The sequence below is a fragment of the Saccopteryx leptura genome, chromosome 2 (assembly GCF_036850995.1).
Source record: "Saccopteryx leptura isolate mSacLep1 chromosome 2, mSacLep1_pri_phased_curated, whole genome shotgun sequence".
NCBI lineage: Eukaryota > Metazoa > Chordata > Mammalia > Chiroptera > Emballonuridae > Saccopteryx > Saccopteryx leptura.
The window spans coordinates 23,254,479-23,279,743 of NC_089504.1; the positions used below are offsets into that span (position 1 = coordinate 23,254,479).

Here is a 25,265-nt window from a genome sequence, read left to right on the forward strand (position 1 = left end):
GAAATCATTGACTTTTGTCCCCACCAAGAATAGAAATAATTGAATATTGTTTGGTAGCAAAAAGAGTATGAGCTCTAAGGTTAGCTGTCTGGGTTTGAATGCCAGCCCCACCATTTATTCACAAATTGTCCTTGAATAGTTACTTAACCTCATTGAGACTATTTCCTCATCTAGCCTGACCAGGTGATGGCGCAGTGGATAAAGTGTTGGACTGAAATACAGAGGACCCAGGTTCAAAACCCTGAGGTCACTGGTTTGAGCGCGGGCTCATCCAGCTTAAGTGCGAGCACTCATCAGCTTGAGTGCGGGGTTGCTGGCTTGAGCTAGGGATCTTAGACATGACTCCATGGTCACTGGCTTGAGCCCAAAGGTCACTGGCTTGAAGCCCAAGGTAGCTAGCTTGAGCAAGGGGTCACTCACTCTGCTGGAGCCCCCCAGTCAAGGCACATATAAGAAAGCAATCAATGAACAACTAAGGAGACTAAGGAGCCTCAACAAAGAATTGATGCTTCTCATCTCTCTCCCTTCCTATCTGTCTGTCCCTATCTGTCCCTTTCTCTGTCTCTGTCACACACACACACACACAAAAAGACTATTTTCTCATCCATAAAATAAAAATCATAATAAACTTGCCTGATAGGGCCATTATTAGAGATTTAATTAAATAATGACCTTATACACAGCCTGGCACATAGTAAGCACTCAATAATAACTAATACTTATTACTGTTAAACATTCTGATACATGTTCTAAAATTCTAATGTAAATATAGTATATTTTAGAATATGTTTTTGCTTACTTAGGGCCAAATGATGAAAAAGAAATGACGTTGAAGCATGCTGGTCTCTTACACCTTCTGGTCACAATTCGGGATGTCCTTTTAACATGTGATATGGACACAGCATTGGGTCAGTGGGAAAAATTCTTAATTTTCCTTTTCTTCCTATTGAAATATTACATCTTCCTATTGAAATAATAAAAATATTATTTTTTATTTTATGAAAAATATGTGCCTTATAAGAAACTACATAACTTCTTTTACTTATGTTAAACATCATATACATTTAAACATAATTATTGTAGAATATATATTTTACTGTTTGTATTAATTACAAGGAATTATCTATAACAGGGAACATCACCTAAAAAGAATAGGTATAGGATTTCCTCATCTAGGTCTGATATACAGAGAGTCCTAATGGCCTTAAGCAGATTTCATTGTATAATCATTATCATTCATTAATTTTTAGTGTAAGATGACATTTTGCCATATACATTTCAGGTCCTTATTGAATGTCTGTGGGTTCAAATCTTTGCTAAATAAAATATGACTGAATTATTAACAGTAAGATCTTTTGAAATTTTTCTAGTTGTATATGTAAATGAGGATATGAACAACTTGAGTGATAAAATAAAACTAACTTGAATGTATTGGAAATTTTATGATTCTGGAAATCTTTTCTAAATTATCAATCATTAAAATATATGTCTTACAACCTGTGCTGACACAATGGATGAAGCATCAACCTAGAATGCTGAGGTCAACGGTTCAAAACCCTGGGTTTGCCCAGTCAAGACATATAGGAGAAGCAACTGCTATCAATTGATGCTTCCCACTCCTCTGCCCCCAGCCCTCTCTCTCCCTCTCTCTCTCTCTCCCTCCTCTCTCTGTAAAATAAATAAATAAATAAATAAATAAATAAATAAATAAATAAATAAATGTCTCACTATATTACTTCTTTAGATCCCTTATGGAAGGATTACTGAGACTAATTTATTAATGGTATGCTTATAGAATTATATCTTATAATTTAGTTTTTAGAACCCATTTCAAATATAGAGTAAAAATAATTTTTCTCTGATCTCTGACTCAGACATTTTCTCTTAACTGTGACCCAGACAAATATTTCTTTAAGCCAAGGTTTTAGAGATAAGTATTGAGCAGCAGTGAGTTACAATTATACTCTCCCTCTGCAATGCTAGGAGTTCTAATACTTGGTTAAGTATTATATTATCTAGCCAAGTATTAGGACTAAGTTACAGCTACTCTTAGAAAGCCCAGCATGGTGCTTTTCCTTTCTTTTCCAGTTAACTGGGTGTTGATGCTGGACCAGGTTTTCTTATCTCCATCCTCAGATAAGGAAGAATTGGGAGCTATAATTCTAATTTACAATACCTGGAATTAGTCTAAGGGTATAGTGTCACATGGTCTTCTGTTTAGTCACTTGTCTTCATTAGACTTTTTTCGCTTAAATAAAAGATTGTCAGTCCTACTAACAGCTAGACTGATGTTAAAGCATAATAGTAAGACAGAATATCAGATTCCTTTGTATCTGAGCTCCCTGTGCTGTAGAGAGAATACAATTGTAACTCACTTCTGCTCAATACTTATTGAAATCTTGAAATTAGAGAAATAGTATTTGTGGTGGGTTGCTTGAAGCATTTTCACCATCACATACTGTACGATTTAGTCTAGGATTAAATGAGACCATTGAAAGCCATGTATTTGAATTGATTTTATCCTCAAAGAAATGTATTTACTAAATTAAAATTCAACATTACTATTTAGCTACCTTGCAGAATATTATAAAAGTAAAATCCTTTTTGGAAAACTAACTTCTTAAGCCCAAACCATGATGGGTAACCTAACTGCCTTAGTCACTTCTTGTGAAGGGCCTTTTCACTCCTCTGAACCTCTGGAGGTCAAAGAGCAAGTTCGGTTGTCCTCTCCTTCCCTCTCTCTAGCAGCAGAAGAAAGGTCTGTGTGGGTTGAGCTGCCTGCCCTGCCCCTTCCAGAATTCTCTATATTTTCCCAGCTTTCTGATTTCCCAAGCTAGCAAACTGGAAGATTCAAGGTTAAAGATACAAAGTTTCAAAATCAGGAGAAGATTAAAGGAAAATTGAATTCTTTTTTTTTTCTATGTTAACTCTTATTTTCTTTCAGGTTTTTACCATGGAGTTTCTCAAAGAACAAAAAGTCATGTTTCTTTTCCCTGCTTTTGTTTTTAACAGAATATTTGTCAAATGCAAAAGATGTGTACAAAAGCATTTTAGGCTCATATTTGGATACCATTTGGAGACAGCTAGAGATTGTACAGTTTATTAGGGGGAAAAAGCCGGAAACCAACTACAAAATACAAGAATTGCAATGTAAGATGCTAAATTGGATGAAAAGTGAGCCACAAATTAAGGTAAGTACTGGAATAAAGCAGATAGTAATAATTAGCTTAAATAAGAACTGGATGTGCCTGACGAGGCGGTGGCGTTGTGGATAGAGCGTCAGACTGGGCCTGCTGAGGACCCAGGTTCGAGACCCCAAGGTCGCCAGCTTGAGCGTGAGTTCATCTGGTTTGAGCAAAGCTCACCAGCTTGAGCCCAAGGTCACTGGCTCATGCAAGGGGTCACTCGGTCTGCTGTAGCCCCCTGGTCAAGGTACATATGAGAAATCAATCAATGAACAACTAAGGAACCGCAATGAAGAATTATGTGTCTCATCTCTCTCCCTTCCTATCTGTCTGTCCCTATCTGTCCCTCTCTCGACTCTCTCTGTCTCGCCCACAAGAAAAAAAAAAAAAAGAACTGGATGTAAGATAAAATTTTGCATTTAATTATAATATAGTCTATATTATTTGGTCCCTTGACCGTTTTCTTAAGTTGACAGAAAAAAATCAGACCTAGAGAAAGGATGATTTGCATCATTATTTGTATGTCTTCAATTAAAAAATAATTTTTCCTATATACAGTTTTCTATGCACTGCTTCTCTAAATCTCAAAAATTTTGTCTGGTATTAAAATTGAAATTGATTTGTTGTCCTCAGTCCACCCCCCAAAAAAAAACTGTAATGGTAAATATGAAAGTATAGTATCAAATCATTGGTTTTACATAATATAGGCAGAGACAACTTATGTCTAGATAGAATCACCTATATGGGAATAATTGAAGAATGCTAAGAATATCCTACTGCAAAATGTTTTCCTTATTAATATTTGATCTTACCAGAATTTATTCCTTTGTTTTTTAAGTATGATATCTTTTACAACACAAATATTTACTTTGTAATCTTATTGCTATTAGTTTTATGTAACCAAGTAAGTTTATTTTGTCACTGTAGCAAAACTATGAAAAAGAATAATACATATATGAGAAATTCTTACTTTTGCCAGGTGCTGATTATTTTAAGAATGGATTCAGATAGTGAAAAACACTTACTCGTTGAAATCCTTAACAAAATGGAAGGTAGGCAGTTTTTAATTATGCTTCATTTGATAACATATGCTTGAACATAAAAATGTATTGTTTCTGACCTGACCTGGTGGTGGCGCAGTGGATAGAGCATCGGACTGGGATGCGGAAGGACCCAGGTTCGAGACCCCGGGGTCGCCAGCTTGAGTGCAGGCTCATCTGGTTTGAGCGAGGCTCACCAGCTTGGACCCAAGGTCGCTGGCTCCAGCAAGGGGTTGCTCAGTCTGCTAAAGGCCCGCGGTCAAGGCACATGTGAGAGAGCAATCAATGAACAACTAAGGTGTTGCAATACGCAATGAAACACTAATGATTGATGCTTCTCATCTCTCTCTGTTCCTGTCTGTCTGTCCCTGTCTATCCCTCTCTCTGACTCACTCTCTGTCTCTGTAAAAAATAAATAAATAAAATTTAAAAAAATGTATTGTTTCTGACAAGGTATTGGCTCAGCAGATGGAGCATTGGCCTGGGACACAGAGGACCCAGGTCCAAATCCCTGAGGTTGACCCTGGCCAGTTGTCTCAGTGGTAGAGCATCTCCTGGGGAAGTCCTGGGTTTGATTACTGCTCAGGGCACACAGGAGAAGCTACCATCTACTTCTCCACCCTGCCCCCTTCCCTTTCTCACTCTCTTTCTCTTTCTCTCTCTTCCTCTCCTTCAGCCATGGCTTGATTGGTTTGAGCAAGTTGGCCCTGAAAATGGCTCCATGGCCTCACCTCAGGCGCTAAAATAGCTCGGTTGCTGAGCAACAGAGCAACGGTCCCAGATGGGCAGAGCATTGCCTGGTAGAGGGCTTGCCAGGTGGATCCCAGTTGGGGGCATGCAGGAGTCTGTTTCTCTGCCTCCCTGACTCTTACTCAAATAAAAAATAATAATGAAATAGAAAAAGAAAAGAAACCCTGAGGTTGCCCGCTTGAGCAGGGTAGCTGGCTTGAAGCACAAGGTCGCTGGCTTGAACAAGGGATCATTGGCTCCACTGGAGCCCTCAGTCAAGACACATATGAGAAAGCAATCAGTGAACAACTAAGGTGCTGCAGTGAAGAATTGATGCTTCTCACCTCTCTCCATTCCTGCCTGTCTGTCCCCCCCCCCCGTGCTAAAAAAAAAGTATTGTCTAACTAAGTTTTAATTAATATACCATAAAATTTGTCCATTAAAAGTAAATAACTCAGTGATATCTAACCAGTTTTTAGATCAATCTGGACTATAAATCTGCAATATAAATATACTATAATGTACTTATACATATTAAATGTACTTATGTGTATATCATTATCAATTGATACCTTTTATTGAATGTCTACTAGTTGCTAAATAATTGTGATTACTTACAACAGCTCTACAAATAGGTTTTATTAACTCAATTTTACAAATATAAAGCTGAAGTTCATAAAGATGATGTAGCATGATGAATCTTACAGGTAGTAAGTGAGGGAATCAGAATTTGAACCTAAGTCTCTCTTGTTCCACTGTCATTCTTCAATTCATTCTTCTACTGACTGCTGCTCCCTCTGCCATCCCTTTCCATCTTGTGCTATGAAACCATTTTCTTATATGTAAACTCTTTCTTCTTCACCTCCTTGTCTTAAGTGACACTCAGTTTTCCCCACATGACACTGCTTCTCTTGTGTTCTCATATAGACGCTGATGATTCCCTCTCTCTCTCTCTCTCTCATGTGAGATGAGATCATTTCTTGCTTTCCATTGTCTTTTCCAAAACAGTATTCCTCCATCCTTTGAGGCTATGCCATATTGCCTTACCATTCTCTATCTCTCCATATTGCTGTGATCTAGTAACCACCTGAACAACCCCATTATCCATGGACAGTTGTACACATGGCTCGTGGTATTCTCTTTACTCCTAGTCCTGCCATTATTCCAGGTGTTAAAGGTGTTAATCAACACCCTGACCTTATAGTTTCGTTGGCCTCCACAACAAAAATGATACTCACTCTTTGGCCATTGATCTTGCAATAATGCAGAACTGCCTTATCTCTGAACTTTAAACTCTGATACATTGCTCTGTCTATAGCTACTTCTTGCTCTTTCATGATAGCTCTATAGTATGTCAACTCCTTCTTTTTGTTTCAGTTTTTCTTTTTCCAGACTTGGTGAAGTGACCATTACTTTAATCAGTCCTGTCCTTTTATAGTACCTTCCATTTAAATCTCAATTCTGAATCTATCGCGGCATTTAACATCTCTATTCCTACACAGGAGCTGCTGAGCATTATTGGAGAAAATCAAATAGATTGGTGCCATTACAAACTCATGTTCTCTAAACTTAATATGGGCTCTTAATACCTCTTACCATTCATTCTATATTTTATTTCCCATTTCTATCCTCCTAATTCCTGTACCACAAACTCCTACCATGCCACTTACCACCTAATTTTTAGAAGGGAATTATGCCTTCTAATGTTGATTTAATCAGAGTTTCCTCCCTACAATCCCTACCAAATTTGCCCTTATTTCTCTGTTCTTTAATCCTTCCTCCTTTCTCTTTAGAGGATATGAACATTTTCTTTGAAAACCAATCCTTCCCTTCTGCTTTGGACCCCTCTCTTCTTGTAGGCTCAAACACTTGCTTCCATCGGTTATTTCACAGCCCAGCCTTTCTGTCTTAATAACGACTCTTTCCCCGAATCTTTAAGTGTTCCAGTATTAAAAATAAAATAAAATATCACCCTCAACCTTAGTCACCCTTTGTTCGCTATTTCTCCTCCCTCTATAGACTGCATCTTTTGCCATCTTCCAAAGTATTTTGCCTTAACCCTACCAAACTATTTATCATATTGTTTTATATCTCCATGCCTTTACACCTCCTGTTCCTGCTGTCTTCATGCTCTTCTCTCTTACTTTAAAAATTAGTTAAAACATTTGTTCAGGAAGCATTGAGTTAAATGATTTTCCTCTGTGCACTCAGGGTCTTATGTGCATACTTCTAAGGCACTACTTACCACCCTGGGCTATAACTCTTAACTGTTTTCCTCACTAAAAAGTCAGCTTTTGAAGGATAAAGACCAGGTCCTAATCTGTATTCCCTAGTTGTGGGGTTGAGCCTGCCATAGTTGTCTGGAATCTGGGTAACAGGAATTTTTTATTTTAATTAGGAAAATGCTGACCAATGTTAACATTAAAAACAAAGGTATTTGGGTAACCAAAGGAATATTTTTTGGGCAGAACCTTAGAAAATATTCCTGCCCCATGAAGAATAACACTTAACCCTACTTAATGGAGCACCTTTTTCTTTGATGTCACTTAAGATGTAGTGACAAATTATTACAGTGCATAAATCACTTCTTATCTAAGCTTCAAGCTGAACATCCCTATTTCTTTGGGCATTTGGGATTACACCATCACTACTCTTACTATTTTATTTCAGCAGGGTCTGCTGACACAAAAATATTGACTTGTACACTGAAAAATGTTTTTACTTCATAACTGGCAACTATTCTCTATACCTAGGAACTAGGCCCTTTTTTTTGTCTAGTGTTAGAAAGTGAAGATGAGGTTCTATCATTCTCTATGTTTGCAAGATCCTAGTAGTGCAGTCAGCAAGCAGTCTGCTTTGCAATCATAGCTAATACAAATCATTTAAGGAGATTAGCTTTGAAATAATATGACCTTATAAGTTAAAAAAAGGGAAATCATATTCCCTTCCTTATTGCTACCAAAACTATGTTGCATCAATTCAAGTAAATATAAAATTATTAAGCATTACCTTGTCCTTACTACATCATACCCTGTGAACTTTACAGTTGACAAAGTACACTAATAGAGTGTAGAATTTCTTTGAACTAGAATTAGCTATTCTTAATTCTGTCTGTAATAAACTGTGTGGGTACAAAAAATTTTTAAGTTTATTATATTTTGTTTAAAAATTGGTAACATGAAATTTAAATTGAAATGCAGTCTCTTGATGTTTAGTCATGCACTTAAATTTTTACTAGAGAGCAAAGGTAACATCTACTATGATAGATTTTTTTTTTTAGAGACAGAGAGAGAGAGAGAGAGTCAGAGAGAGGGACGGAGAGATGAGAAGCATCAATCATTAGTTTTTTGTTGCACGTTGCAACACCTTAGTTGTTCATTGATTGCTTTCTCATATGTGCCTTGACTATAGGCCTTCAGCAGACCGAGTAACCCCTTGCTCGAGCCAGCGACCTTGGACTCAAGTTGGTGAGCTTTTGCTCAAACCAGATGAGCCCGTGCTCAAGCTGGCAACCTTGGGGTCTTGAACCTGGGTCTTCCACATCCCAGTCTGATGCTCTATCCACTGTGCCACCGCCTGGTCAGGCCTACCATGATAGATTTGCACAGAATTGGTAGTTTAATTTGGTAGTTACAAATTAAATTTTTGATCCACTTTATTATTTTACATAATAAATTAAGAATTTTCATGTTTATACACACAACATACATTTACATAGAATTGTTGCCCATGGTTTAAACTTTCTGATACCCTAGCCTTAGAAAAATAATCCCCCCAATTGTATTTTAAGTAGTTTCTTTGTTCACAGATCTTTTTTTTTTTTTTCATTTTTCTGAAGCTGGAAACAGGGAGAGACAGTCAGACAGACTCCCGTATGCGCCCAACTGGGATCCACCCGGCACGCCCACCATGGGGCGATGCTCTGCCTACCAGGGGGCGATGCTCTGCCCATCCTGGGCGTCGCCATGTTGCAACCAGAGCCACTCTAGCGCCTGGGGCAGAGGCCACAGAGCCATCCCCAGCGCCCGGGCCATTTTTGCTCCAATGGAGCCTCGGCTGCGGGAGGGGAAGAGAGAGACAGAGAGGAAGGCGCGGCGGAGGGGTGGAGAAGCAAATGGGCGCTTCTCCTGTGTGCCCTGGCCGGGAATCGAACCCGGGTCCTCCGCACGCTAGGCCGACGCTCTACCGCTGAGCCAACCGGCCAGGGCCTGTTCACAGATCTTTAATTCAATTTTGTGGTGGTGAAATATATGACACAACTTAAAAAATATATATGAACAAAACACTGGGAAACCTTCCTTTCATTACTCTTTTTTTCCAACAGGTTTAACATTGACTGTCCTACCTTCGAACAACAAAAAAGATTTTCTGAAATCTGAAGGTGTTTTAAGTGGGTAAAAATGTATTTCTTCATCTATGGGGAGGAAACATCTGAATTCCACAGGAAAAACACAATTTCTCCTAAAATTTAACTTTTAAAAAGGATTTATGCTAATAATGAATTTAGTGTTGACTTGTCTAAGAATGATTTTAATTGAATTTATTGGGATAACATTGACTAATATAGTTAAATAGGTTTCAGACTTTAAGTGTTTTTATTTTGCCTTATTTTATATAGAAATTATTCCTAATATTGGATCTAAACAATAAAAAAATATATAAATTAAATAGAAGCCCATCAAAGCTAGACATAGATACCTTTTAACTTCTATCTCTCTGGATTGCTTTGGGTAGAAAGCAGCAGTAGAGAATTTTAATTACAGTAGGTGCTATGTTATATGAAATTCAGAGATGAGAAAGATAACCTTATGATATTTAAGTATCCATCTTTTTTTGTTGTTGTTAAATCATTTATGAAGCCCATTGAGAAAAAAATAACCCCATTTCATAGTTGTTTGGTAATATTCTATTATATCGATTCCCAAAGATTAAAATCTCACATTTGTAGGAAAATGAGGTTGATTTTTCATGATGATTTGCTTGTTATAGATTGGACTCAGGTAATAAAATTAAGGTCCCTTGCATTTGTGGATGTCAAATAGTCTATAGTTTTTTATATTGGGTTTTAAATGATCATTAAAAAAAAGATTAAAAAGAAAGAGATTAGCACAATTAAAGAACAAATCAAAGAAAGTACACCGATGCTTTTCCAAGATAAGTAGGCATAGACTAGAAAAGAATAAAAAAAGCCCAAACAGTTATCTTTTAGCAGTTCAAGTAAAAAATGGTACAAGAATAATTTCCATTTTCATGACTTTCTTTTGTCTCAGTACAAGTTCCTGTGTAATAGTAGATAACAGATATATTGGAGCAGATTTCCCCTGGAGTGATTTCTCATTTGTGGTGGAATACAATTACGTAGAAAACTCTTGTTGGACTAAACACTGCGAAAAATTGAATATTCCATACATGGCCTTTAAAGTGATTCTTCCAGACACAGTTTTAAAGAGTAAGAATATAAACTAAAATTCTTTCTTTGTTCCAATAGAATGAAAATTTTCTGATTTCTGTTTCTGATCTATGGAAAGAGAATAAGCATTAGAAGTCTTGAGTTTAAGTTCTAATCTTACTACTACTATCTGTGTGACTTGAACAATACCTCTTACCTCATATTCCTCATTTTAAACTTTACTGATTAGGTTTAACTTCTAAATTTTACTTATAATAACATAATTTTATCACAATTATATCTAATATCAATCTGATACTTTTATTAAATAGTATTTTATTGAATTTTAGAGAAGAATCTTGTAACAGTATGTTGACTGATTCAGCAAACTTTTAATAAGCAACAAAGAATTGTACACAAATACATAGAAAAGAGTCTAAAACCACTTGGTGTATCCTTTGGTTCTTTGTGTTTCTCACTTCACATGACTAAGGATGTGAATCCTGCGATTAAATTAAAAGCCTGTAGATTTTTACCCCCAGTGCATCCTTTCTTTCAATATTTTCCATAAGTTACTTTCTATCCACCTCAAGTATAAGTGGGAAGTTTGAATTCTGAGCCATTCTAACTCAATTTAAAATATATGCCATAATTATTATTTAGAATCTTTGATATTTAGAATTAAATGTTAAATTGATTAAATAATTGGAACATGGGCCCAAGAAAAGATAAAAGATAACATTGTTGTTTGTATTCAGAGGCTTCTTTCATGCTCTCAAAGATGAACTTAAATTTTTCAACTAATTTCTTATTTCATGCATTTATAATGCTTCAATTCTCCACTATTTTGCTGTAAGTTAAAGTAGTGTTATATCTTATAAATCTTTATATACTTGTTCTAAGAAATTAGAATTCCAAGAAGTAAAATTAATTGCTGGGTTAAATATATACATACATTTATATATTGCAAAATCTACTTTCAGAAATGCTATTCCAATTTATATTTATGCAGATAGTGTGAGAATATTTTTTCCATATCTTTACAATAAGTAGGTTTTATTAATCTTTTAAATCTTTGACATAATTATAGGCAGAAAATAGTTTACAGCTATGTTAATTTGCATATTTTATTATTCATATATCTTTATATGTGACTTGATCTTGTACAGCCACTCTGTTGTAAATTGCCTCTTTATGTCTTTTGTACATTTATCTATTGAGGTATTTATTCTTTTCCTATTGATCTGTATCACTTCCTATGGGTTATTCCCTATGGGTTATTGTGATCAATATATTGATGAGTTTATATTTATATAGCAAATATCCAATATATATTTAAGTGAATAAAGCATATTTTAACATTCAGGTAGATTATAAGCCTTTTTATCTTTTTTAAAAAATGAGTATATATGTGTGAGAATATACATAAGCAAATATATAGAAAAAGCCTAGAAGTATATATTAAACTGTTTTTATTATAGTTTTAGTAAAATCTGTTAACTGTTTTTTTTCTAGGCAGTAGGATAACATATGGTTTTTATTCTATTCTTCAGACCTTTCTTTATTCTGATTTCTGATTTTTTACAATGAACATGTTTTATTTTTATATTACTCCTTGAACATATACCTGTTACTCTCATGTTTATTAAGAAAATAGAAAAAGCTGAGGAATGAGAAAAAAGAAATATTTATAAATTTTCTCTTATTTAGGAAGCAACTTGTTAGACAGTTTTGGTGGTTTTCTTTTGGAAATTCAGATTCCATATGTGTTTTTTGCATCTGAAGGACTTCTTAATACTCCAGAAATACTTCGGTTGCTAGAATCCAAGTAAGCTATTGACTTCGTAACTTTAGCAAAAATATATATGTCCTAATGGCTAAATGTTATTCTATATATATAGCACTCTTTCTCTTAGGCCCAGTATTATATATCACACAAGAATAATCTTCCAGAAAGTTATGTCAGCATATTTCTGTCCCTCTGGTATACCATCTTAATTCTTAGATATTTCTTTTGGTAATATGGGTAAATTTTGTGGAGAAAAAAATGTTATTGTTTAAATTTACATTTTAATTTCATTTTTTGTTACTGCAAATAATATATTGTGTGGATTTTTTTTTTCTTTGTATTTTTCTGAAGTTGGAAACTGGGAGGCAGTCAGACAGACTCCTGCATGCGCCCGACTGGGATCCACCTGGCATGCCCACCAGGGGCGATGCTCTGCCCACCTGGGGCGTTGCTCTGTTGCAACCAGGGCAATTCTAGTGCCTGAGGCAGAGGCCATGGAGCCATCCTCAGCGCCAGGGCTGAGGAGCTCCAATGGAGCCTTGGCTGCGGGAGGGGAAGAGAGAGACGGAGAGGAAGGAGACGGGGAGGGGTGGAGAAGCAGATGGGCGCTTCTCCTGTGTGCCCTGGCCGGGAATCGAACCCAGGACTCCTGCACGCCAGGCCGATGCTCTACCACTGAGCCAACCGGCCAGGGCCTGTGTGGATATTATTATGTGAATTATATGGTCATATTTTTGGTCATTGGTAATATTGAGAATGACTATTCTAAAAAAAATAGACTGTCTACTCTTATTTAGAGAACTTTACTAATACTGCCTGTGAAACAAGGTTATAGGTCTAAATAAATTTTCAAGTTTTTAGACCTTTAGTTTTAAGATCATACCAACACTGAGCTATTTAAAATCATATAAGACACTTTATCAAGGCACACAAGTTGTCATAGGAATGTTAGACATTGGGTTACATCTCAAGGAGGCTGTGAGGCATTCACAGAAACCTCTGAACTAATAAAAGGTAGTTGAAATCTAAGCCAGTTTTAATAAGAAAAGATAACTCTGATAAATGCAGAATGTTTAGTCTCATAGCATGATGTTTTGGCTTCATTGACTATTATTTAAAGAGAAGAATAAATTGGTCAATATATTTGTAATAGTATTATGTACAAGTAATACTTAGCAAAGTACCTAAGGCAACAAACACGTAGTCAACTAATTTATCAAATATACTGAATAAATCATAATTTCACCCCTCATATTTATAAAGTAGAATAAGTTGATGTATAAAAAAAAAAGCACAGTAGTTCAAATAACTTAATATGCTGAAGGACAGTACAGATTTTCCTAAAGAATTTTCTTAGCCATTTTGTTACATCCCCCCAAATACTGTATTTTGCAGCTATAATATCACACTAGTGGAGAGGTGCTGCAGCGAGTCCCTGAAAGACTTCGGTGGTACGGAGGGTTATGTCGTAATGACAGTTGATGAACACACCGCCATCATTTTGCAGGTAAAACTATATAGTAAAAGAATAGAAATCAAAGAAATTAAATATATTTGTTATTAGCTTTCCTATGGAGAGCTCAACCATAATCTCTAGTGACTTCTTCCTAAACTGCAAGTGGGCAGCAGGTGCCGAAATCATCTCCATGGAAAGTGTCTTTACCAAGCTTCTTCGATGCCTTCCAGTGTCTAACATACTGTAAGACAAAGCAGACATAGAATCTTTAATATTGTATACTGACCTGTTTTAAAACACATTTATAGTGTTGAAAACTTTAAAACTAAATCCTAGCCACTACAAAGGGGGGTAGTATGTTAATCCGTGATTGGTAATATGGGATTTCCCGTAAGGTACGTAGAGACTGCCTGTAAATAAGCTGGTTTTTAAAAGAGAGAGAAATTCTCTTCAAAAATCCATATTGGTTATAATTTAAGATGTATAAATTCTTGACTAAATCTCCCTGATGTTTGCTTGATTGGAGTACAAATTACAAAGAAAGTATTTTAATAGGGTGGAGTGGGAAGCAGAAACCAGTTTGACAGTAGGGAGTATTAATTAATGACAAATATTATAAACAAATATTAACAATGTAAGAATTACATGATGGAAACACAAAACTCTGTTAGAGGGATTCTTAAGAGATATTGTATCTTGCATATTTAAGGTTCTTAAAAAAACAATTCTTTGGAGGGGGAATTTTTTTTTTTTTGACAGAGAGAGAGAGAGAGAGAGGGACAGATAGGGACAGACAGACAGGAAGGGGGAGAAGGATGAGAAGCATTCATTCTTTGTTGCGGCACCTTAGTTGTTCATTGATTGTTTTCTCATATGTGCCTTGACCGGGGTCCTATAGCAGAGCAAGTGACCCCTTGCTCCAGCCAGCCACCTTGGGCTTCAAGCCAGCAACCTTTGGGTTTAAGCCAGTGACCATGGGACATGTCTATGATCCCACGCTCAAGCCAACCACCCTGCACTCAAGCCAGTGAGCCCACGCTCAAGCTGGCGACCTTGGGGTTTTGAACCTGGGTTCTTTGCATCCCAGTCCAACGCTCTATCCACTGCACCACCACCTGGTCAGGCTGGGGGGGGGTGGAAATATCGTCTGGGGAAACTGTTTTAATTCATAGTTATGTAAGTTACTGTTTGAGTAAGCCACTTTCTGAATTATTGACTCTATTGAAAATTGTGTTAAAGGAAAAGGAGAATTCTAGACCATTAGATAGGGATTAATTGCTGCTTTCTCAACTTCCTTAAGTAAGCATTTGGACCAAATTATCTAGTTTACACATATTTTTCATTGCCTTTAGGAATAGCCAGATCCCTGTCTATAAAGGACTTGACCCAAACAGGGCACTCTAGCTGCTTTCTTCATCTCTAGGACTTGGGGAGATATGTGAGACTTTCTGGCTGAAACCATCCCTAGCTGTTTTACATAATCTGTAGCTTCCCCCCTACTACTTCCAGTACAATTTTAATTTTTTCATAAAACAGAAACCCATGCTCATGCTTCTCAAGTTGTAATTTATTTCAGGTCTACCGGAAAGTTCTGTCCATTTCTATCACAACAAGTTTCAACACGTAAGCACGTTTATTTGGCGCATGTGTGCCTCTCTATTTTTATCACTTAATGTATACATACTGACATAGCAAATTAACTAAACAAAGTTGATTCATGTTAGTCTTATGTGTGAAGCCATAGTGTACCCATGGCTACTGATAAAGTTCATTTACATCACTGTATTTGATATGGATTTCAACAAGGAAGAAATGCTACAGAAGCATGTAGAAATTTATTGAAAGTGTTTGGTGAAGGTACAGTTTCTGATAGAACATGCAGAAGATGGTTCGAAAAATTCAAAACAGGTGATTTTGACCTTTCTGATAAGCCACATTCTGGGCGACCATCTTTGATCGATGACGATGTTGTTAAGACCATGTTGGAGCAAGATCCTTTTCTGACAACATCGGAGATTGCAGAAAGGCTTAATTCAGCTCAGCAAACCATTTCGGACCATATTTGGAAGACAGGATTGGTGTGGAAATATTCAAGATGGGTGCCACATGAATTAAGTCAGAAGAATTTGGATGATCGAGTCGTCATATGCACATCTCTGCTTGCTTGGAACAAAATCGAGCCCTTCTTGAACCGGATGATAACTGGGGATGAAAAGTGGATTACCTACGAAAACATCATAAGGAAAAGGGCATATTGTGAACCTGGAAAACCTAGCCCTTCCACCTCTAAACCAAATTTGACTGACTCTGAATAAGAGAATGTTGTATATATGGTGGGACATTTGAGGACCAATACATTATGAGCTTTTAAAACCCAACAAAAAGCTCGATTTGGAGAAGTATTGTCAGCAACTGGATAATTTAAAGACAGCAGTCCAAGAAAAGAGGCCGGCAATGTTCAATAGGAAGAACATCATACTGCATCATGATAATGCCAGGCCACATGCTGCTTTGAGGACTCGTCAAAAAATTGCAGAACTAGGCTGGGAAATTCTGTCGCATCCACCATATTTCCCGAATTTAGCACTCTCCGACTATCACTTGTTTTTGTCCTTACAAAATTTTTTGAAGGGCAAAAAATTCAAAAATGAAGAAGATATCAAATAAGCACTGCTTCAATTTTCGCATCAAAAGATAAAACATTTTTCAAAAATGGGATATGCAAATTGCCCTCACGCTGGCAAGAAATCATTAATAATAATGGCAATTATATTATTTAATAAAGTTTATTGATGGTAAGAAAAATTTGTATTTTGTTTTATTCCAAAAACGGACAGTACTTTCTGGTAGACCGTATAATTATATATATATATATATATATATATATATATATATATATATATATATACGGATATATATATATCTTATTTATATAATTTATATATAGTTCTTTCATAACAACTGTTAACTTAGGGGAACTTTATTTTATTCACTTTCTGGTAGGACCTAGAAGAATTGAATTGTGAAAAGGCATCAGACAACATCATTATGAGACTGATGGCATTATCATTCCAGTACAGCTATTGTTGGATAATTTTATATGCCAAGAAAACATTAAACTCAGAGTAAGTAAGCATTTCTTCATCTAAAGTTACATTTGTATTTTTTTAAGTTATTCAATCCTCTTCTGTGAATAGAAGTAGCTATGCAGATATTTGACTTGCTCTTCTAGTTTGCTTTAAGTCAGAGATTCTCAAGATGGAGTCACGCTCATAGGAAAACAAATCGAGATTTTGGAACTATATTTCCCTTGGACATTCTGTACAGATTATCATCTCCTCCTCCTCTACCTCACAAAGAATTGTGGCTTTTTTTTATTTGCTGTAAAATGGAAATCTTATGACATAGTACTTTTTAAAATTTTTATTGAGTTTAGAGACAGAGGAAGGGGGGAGAGAGAGAGAGAGAGAGAGAGAGAGAGAGAATCATCAATATGTTCTGGTATGTGCTCTGACCGGGGATTGAACCCTCAACCTTGGCATATTGAGACAATGCCCTAACCAACTGAGCTATTCAGCCAGGGTTTTTATTACCCTTTAATTCTAGACTTGTCTGGTAAAAGATAAGACAGTCTTGCCTGACCAGGTGGTGGCACAGAGGATAGAGCATTGGACTGGGATGCGGAGGACCCGGGTTCGAGACCCCGAGCTCGCCAGCTTGAGCGCGGGCTCATCTGGTGTGAGCAAAAGCTCACCAGCTTGGACCCAAGGTCGCTGGCTTGAGCAAAGTGTTACTCAGTCTGCTGACAGTCAAGGCACATATGGGAAAGCAATCAATGAACAACTAAGGTGTTGCAACAAAAAACTGACGATTGATGCTTCTCATCTCTCTTCCTTCCTGTCTGTCTGTCCTTATCTATCCCTCTCTCTGACTCTCTCTGTCCCTGTAAAAAAAAAAAAAAAGACAAGACATTCTTTAATCATGTCTCTCTAAAATGTTATTAAATACACCAATTAACTTGTATCTTACTATACTTTCATTAATGTGCAGAACTGGAGAATTACAAAAAAATCCATGCTAAGACACTGACCAATAAGGGAATGAATTAATTTCTCCCCTTCCTACCCCACCCCAGCATCCCCTGGATTTAACAGTATTATTTAAAAATGGAGGTAGAAATTGTTTTTCAAAAAAGTGCTGAGAAGACAAAAAACAAGAGTCTACCACACTAGTATTGTCTTAGCCAGGTTATTCTAATAACATTATGAAATGTAGAAAACGAAATGAATTTTTAGTAAGTATAATCAGATGTCAAATGAGTGGAAATATAGTAGTATAATCTTTTTAGGTACTATCTTACAGAAGAGACACTTCATCACCTAGCACTGACTTATGCAGCGCTAGTTTCATTTGGGCTAAAATCGGAAGAACTGGATGTGAAGGTATTCTTTTCCTATATGTTTGTTCATAAGTATTGCCCATAAACCAAAATTATACCCCAACTCACATGCCCAGTGAGGACATTAAATAGGGAAACCAAAACTGCTTAAAAGCCAAATAAAGAACAGTTTTCAAATTAATGAATATTCTTTCCACCTAAACTATTCTAAAAGCCTTCAGTTTAATAAATTTAAAATCATATTTTTATCTCTTAACTACTACTCAGATTTTTTTCAAACATAGCAGGATATAAAGAAAAAAATATATCCCTTGAACAAAAATGTTCACTTATGAAAGACATACTAAGTTTTTATTTTATGTAAAATGAAAATCTTATGACATATGAATAATGACTGGATAATTTGAACTAGTCTCCTTCTGTAGCTTTTTTTTCAATGTCCTTGCCCTGAAATTTAGACATTCCTCCAAATTTGGGGCTCAGTACTCTTCAGTTGTCACTTCATAGTCATCCTTGATAAACTCAACCATTCCCACAAATTGAACTTTTATTTCTAAGTATAATCCTTAAAAATTGTCCTCACTTTTTGTTAAGGCCTGCACCTATATTCTAGCATTCTACTGGAAAGCTCCACACGAGTATCCCACAGGTACCTCAGACTCTGTGTGCATGAAATACAACCTCTCATCCTTCCCCAAATTTAGTTCAGGGCATTAGGATTCTTTTTTTTTTTAATCTTATTTTTATTCATTTTAATGCAGTGACATTGATAAATCAGTGTACATATGTTTTGAGAAAACATCTCCAGATTATTTTGACCTTTGATTATGCTGCATACCCCTCACTCAAAGTCAAATTGTCCTCCGTCACCTTCTGTCTGGTTTTCTTTGTGCCCCTACCCTCCCTCCACTCCCTCCCTCTCCTTCCTTGCCCCTTCCCCACCCCTCCACCCCACGCCCTGTTACCATCACATTCTTGTCCATGTCTCTAAGTCTCATTTTTATGTCCCATCTATGCATTGGTTCATATAGTTCTTAGTTTTTTTCTAATTTACTTATTTCACTCCGTATAATGTTATCAAGGTCCATCCATGTTATTGTAAATGATCCGATGTCATCAGCCTCTGTGGAAAACAGTATGGAGATTCCTCAAAAATTGAAAATCGAACTGCCTTTTGACCCAGCCATCCCACTTTTAGGAATATACCCCAAAGACACCATAGAATGGTTCCAGAAGGAGAAATGCACCCCCATGTTTATAGCAGCATTGTTCACAATAGCGAAGATCTGGAAACAGCCCAAGTGTCCGTCAGAGGACGAGTGGATTAAAAAGCTTTGGTACATATATACTATGGAATACTACTCAGTCATAAGAAAAGGATTCTAATATAATCAGTGGCTACATCCTCCTTCTAACTCTGCCGTGACTTCTCTAGAATGTCTCTTCTTTATACTCCCACTGCTATTTCCCTAAATTTAGGCCTTTAGCACTTTCACTTAGAGCTTCCTAACTAATCTCATTTCTACTTTTTTCCCACTGAAGTGTGTTATATATATTGACACCAATTACGTTTTTGTACTATGCCTGTGAATATCCACTCCCAAGATAGTAAGCTTCTGGAAGAATGAGAACATGCTTATTTATTTTTTATTCTTGGCACCCAGCAGAGTACAAGTAGGTGCAGTGCAAAGGCCAAGTACATACCAGGCACTTGAGAAATAGTTGTTGTTGAGTTGCATTTTCTTGCTCAAAAGACCTTCTATAGCTTCCTATTTGATTCAAGATAGAGGTCAAGCTTAGCTGAACTCAAATACCACAGTTTGGACCTAGTGATCCTTCCGTTAACATTGTTCTACTCACCATTTCTTGAATAAGCCCCCATGCAATCACCTCTCAGCCACTGCACAAAAATGTTATTCTGGCCTGTTTGCCCCTGGGAATACTATTCTCCAAAACCTTCTTGCCAGCCTTCGTAGTGGTAGCTTTTTCTGCTCGTGTCAAACACTACTTCCTTTAAGACATTTGCCCCCAATACATCCTTCTTTAGAATACATATAATCCCCAGGTATGTACTAATAGTTATATTTTAAATTCTTATGAAAGAAAAAAACTGTCATAATTATTTTGAGAGATTTGTATAGTCCTTGCTTCTTAAATTTCTGCTTCAGGACAGGATATTTATATTTCTAAGATACAACTGTTTAGGGTAGTATTTCTCTGTCCACATTAAATTGTTAACCCATGAACTATATTTCCTTCAACCAAAACTAAAAGAAGACGAAGATAAAGATAGAAATGAAAGAGGAAGAGAAAGACTGGCATTTCAGAAGCGAGAAGGGCAAAGAAGGAAACACAAGTGACAGGAAGCAGGGGGACTTTAGAAATTCTTTTTTAGAGTTTAGTTTAATACACACATTTTTGGCAGGGGTATCTTATTACTAAATAAGCTAAGATTGGAGGAGAAATTCCCAAAATGCTGGGGAAGGCTACTCTAAAACAAAACTATATTTTATGTCTTTTTGGATAGATCTTCAAATTCATCTGCAAATATCTTTTATTTTTAACTTTGTTTTTGAAAAGTCTTACACTATGTTTTTAAACTTTGTATTTTAGTTGAGAACTATTAAGTGAACCTAGAAAAAGAAAAAAAATTATACATTACTAGTGATATCCAAATTGCTTTTTCTTCTCATATAGATGAAATATAGTGTCAAATGTATTTAAAAGATTTTATTAATAAATGTCAGTGAAAGTGAAGAGAAACAGTTTAGTCCTAAAAAGTGGAAACTATAAGAATACCATAGTTGAAGGAAAGACAGTTACTTATCCTCACAAATAAAATGTCCTGGATTTCACATAGACATTTTAATAAATTATACTAACTCTGCAGTGACTCCTATTTCCCTAAATTTAGGCCTTTAGCACTTTCATTTAGAGCTTCCTAACTAATCTCATTTCTACTTATATACCTATAATAGTGCTCAATGATTAGAATCTGCTGGTTTTTATTTTTCTTCTAATTATAAACAATTATGAATGATAGTTTGCTTCCTAATATTTTCTATAGTCTAACATTAAGTATATATATATTTTTTAGCTCATACTTTCCCCAGGAGTGGAAGAGACTGGATTGATAATTCGACAAATTGCTGACCACAATTTAATGACCTCGAAGAGAGATCCTCATGAATGGTTGGATAAATCCTGGCTTGAAGTTTCACCATCTAAGGTTTATTTTCTAAATAAGGAAATTAGATATTTGCAAAGCAAATATAAATACATGTATTTGAATTCTCTTTCTGGTAGCATACTTTTGTCCTCTAACTTTTACGTGAGCATCTATGACAATAACCATAATGAGCATTTACTCAGATCGTTTTCCAGAATCATTTCTATTTTTAATTTCACAGAACTGTATTAATGGGATCTTTTATAATGAACTTTCTCATCTAAGTTATTATAGGGTGAACTAATGATTTCAATGCCTGATATTTTAAAAAACATTGCTATTTTTCAAATTCCTAAATTTAAACATTTTAGAGCAGTAAATTTATTAAGAGAATAGCAAAATTTTATCATTCCATGATTTGTCAGTAATTCAACTATATAATTGAAATTCAAAGTAGAATTGTGAAATACTTATAAGATTAAATAATTAATTTTTAGAAATTCCTTTTATTTGAGCATATCTATTTCCAAGATCTGCCTGACCAGGCGGTGGCGCAGTGGGTAGAGTGTCAGACTGGGATGTGGAGAACCCAGGTTCGAGACCCCCAAGGTCGCCAGTTTGAGCACAGGTTCATCTAGTTTAAGCAAAGCTCACCAGCTTGGACCCAAGATCACTGGCTCGAGCAAGGGGTTACTCAGTCTGCTGTAGCCTCACGGTCAAGGCACATATGAGAAAGCAATCAATGAACAACTAAGGTGCCGCAATGAAAAACTGATGCTTCTCATCTCCCTTCCTGTCTGTCTGTCCCTCTCTCTGACTCTGTCTCTGTAAAAAATAAAAATTAAAAAAAAAAATCTAAAATCTCATACCAATTCAGTGTTTCTATTATTGTTAAAAAAAAAATAGGCAAATCATGAGGCCATCAAGAAAAGAATGACAGGGCTCTTTATGTACTAACAGGAAATAATCTCCAAGATAGAGTGTTAAGTGAAAAATGAAAGTTTCAGGACAAAGCATGCAGTATGCTACCATTTGTGTATAACAAGGGAAGATTAATATTTATATGTATCTGTTTATAAATGAATATATACATCTGGAAGGATACCAAGTAATGATAACATTTGTTATCTCCAGAGGGAATGGGGTTATGGACTGAGATTGAGACTTCACCTTTCAGTACCTTTAGAATTTTGAACCATGTGACATTTTACCTATTAAAAAACTAAACTTCCAAAACAAATAAATAAAATATTCATATATATTAAATCACAGACCTTTTACATGATTTAAACAGAACACAGTACTACCAGCAAGTAGGGGTATAATTAACTATGACATGTGTATACGTGTGAAATTTCTACCAAGGTATGTCCAAACTGCTCACATGTCTGTCATTTCATAGAAATCAAAGAGGGTACAAAAAGCCAATGTAATCCAGGAAAAAAGGGAATATGCAATAGCAGAGATGATTGCTATATTTCTAGACATTTATGAGATCTCCCTGAAAATGTACATTTTACACTATCAAATTCAGTTCTAGTTGATAGAGTTCTTCCTGTATACTCTTTACAACGAGGCATTCTGAGATTATAACATCTCTTAAATATCATAAACTTGGTTCATCCTAATCAAACAGTGATGGTATATTATCTATTAAGAAATCTTGAGGTCCTAAACTAAGTCCCCGAAAATATTTCTCTTTAGAAAATGTAGCATTAGCTAAAACAATTGTCATGTGAAGATGATCTGTAACAAATCTTTTTGGATAAGTGATTAGACCGGTTAAACCTTCAGATCCTATCCTGAGAGTGTACAAATCTTTACTGCCAAAGAAATTTCTGTCCCAGACATCTCAAATTGAGTGTAAGTGCAATGATGAAAGTTTTAATATGATAGAATAAGTAGAATAAAATGAGTCACTTTCAAAAGACCACTGGCTGATTTTTTCTGAAACTCGTTTCTAGGAAGAAATGTACTTACTTGACTTTCCATGTATTAATCCATTGGTGGCTCAGCTCATGTTAAAAAAAGGACCTTCACTACACTGGATATTATTAGCAACTCTCTGTCAACTTCGGGAACTCTTACCTGAAATTCCAGAAAAAGTGTTAAAGGTTAGTTGTTTGAGATCTATATTCTTATATAGGCTTATTTCCTTTCCACTTGGACATTTATTTTTTTTACCATAAGGGTTTTCAAAATGAAGTTATCCAAGTATAATTGTTTGGGACTTCACATAGCAAAGAATTAATTTACTTGAACTAAATTTTATACAGAGTTCTCATTGACTGGGAATCATATTATACATTTCAAAGTTTATATAGATAATTCAGTATTTATCACACTTTAAATCATTTTGAAATGTTATTGTGCCCCAAATATTTAATTAAACACTCTATTCATATGAGCTTACATTATCTCTTGCAAATAATCCTGACACCCTTCATTCTAATAGTAATGAGAACTTGCTCTGGCCATTGGCACGGTAGATGGAGCATTGTCCGGGATCGCCGGCTCCATCCTGAGGGCACCAGCTTGACGCCCAGGTGCCCTGGTCAGGGCAGGTATGAGAAGCAATCAGTAGGTGGAACAACGAGTTGATGCTTCTCTCTCCCCCACCCTCTCTCTCCAAAAATAAAAAGAAAAGAAAAATAAGAGAGAGAAAGAGAAATTTAGCCTTATTGGTAAAATTTGAAAATTTTTATTGAGGAAATAGTATTCAAGTATAACTTGTGTAACTAAAAATTATTTTATAACTGATTAGAAAATAGATGCAAATTACAGTAGGTTTTTCTTTTAATGGAACCTAATTATGTTGTTATTACATGGGTCAATATAATACTTATGAATGAACTTTATTTATATTTAGCCTGCTTTCCATATATATAAACGTTATTATTTATATTTGACTGGTGTTCTATTATATTTGTATGTATTAATTAATTTTTAACTATTTTTTAGCATTTTTGTGACATCACTTCCCTTTTCAAGATTAATTCTTCTTCCATAACAAAATCACCTCAAATTTCATCACCTCAGAAAAATAGGAATCAGACTAGTACCTTCCCTTCTCAGAGTTCAGCTTCTCACTTTTCAGATGATGTCATTCAAGAACATGACTATTACCAGTATTCAGACTTAGGAGAGACAGTACAGGAAGACACAAACACCACTTCAAATGATAACTTTTACCTTATGGGACTAAAAGAAAGAGAAATACCATGCACTTTACCACCTGCGACTTCTTACAGTCAGACCAGCTATTGGAAAGACTCCAGTTGTAACCCTAACATAGTGCAGAATAATTCTTTTCTGATTAATATGGAATCAATGAACTCAGCTGGGAGCTCCTTTTTACGCCAGAATGATTCACAGGCAGATGTCTTTTCTTTGGGTCTAACACAAATGAATTGTGAAGCCAGAATATCACCAATCAACACTCAGAAGAGAGTTGCCCTTGAGTTTATAAATGATCAGAAAAAGGAAACACATGAAGCAAAAAGACTTATAAATAAAGACGTATCTGTCCCTATCTTTTCATTAGAAGGCTCTCAATCTCCTACATATTGGAACTTTAAGAAAAATGTGTGGGAAAAACAGAATCACTCATTCAACTTCCAGTATGGTGAGGAACAGACTACATGTGACAAGAGGTACTATCCGAAAGAGAATTTGTTCACTAATCAGCAAAGAGGTCTGCCGGATAAGTTAGAAGGCTTTCTATGCAGAAGTTCCAATGCTGGGACTAACGAGACTTTCTGGAAAGAATTACCATCTGTCCACAGTTTGGATTTATATTGTGCTTCTGATTCTAATGTAAATCAAAAAGAACTCAAGAGTCTTTATTTCACCCAGAGAGGTGGAACATGTTTAGGACAGAAAAGGCCTGCTGAGTCTTCGTCTAACTCAGGAGACAGAAAATCATTAACAGGTAACACTGTTCAAGAGTTGATAAACTATTCTCAAATGTAATTTAAAATGACATAACCATCTCCAAATTTTTAAAAATTGTTATTTATTTATTCATTTAGTGACAGACAGCATCCCAGTCCGACGCTCTATCCACTATGCCACTGCCCCGTCAGTCAAAAAATTGTTTTAATTACTAC

At 35.8% G+C, this 25,265-nt stretch overlaps 1 protein-coding gene across 1 annotated transcript in view; it reads left to right on the plus strand.

Moving 5' to 3' along the window:
- Positions 1-25,265, plus strand: part of SHOC1 (shortage in chiasmata 1) — a 65,107-nt gene that overhangs the window by 35,729 nt on the left and 4,113 nt on the right. Inside the window, 12 exon segments of the mRNA XM_066365616.1 lie at positions 804-908; positions 3,013-3,191; positions 4,165-4,237; positions 9,279-9,348; positions 10,225-10,403; positions 12,054-12,171; positions 13,528-13,639; positions 16,592-16,713; positions 17,937-18,030; positions 21,085-21,216; positions 23,121-23,270; positions 24,118-25,087. Coding sequence (XP_066221713.1) covers positions 804-908; positions 3,013-3,191; positions 4,165-4,237; positions 9,279-9,348; positions 10,225-10,403; positions 12,054-12,171; positions 13,528-13,639; positions 16,592-16,713; positions 17,937-18,030; positions 21,085-21,216; positions 23,121-23,270; positions 24,118-25,087 — 2,304 coding nt within the window.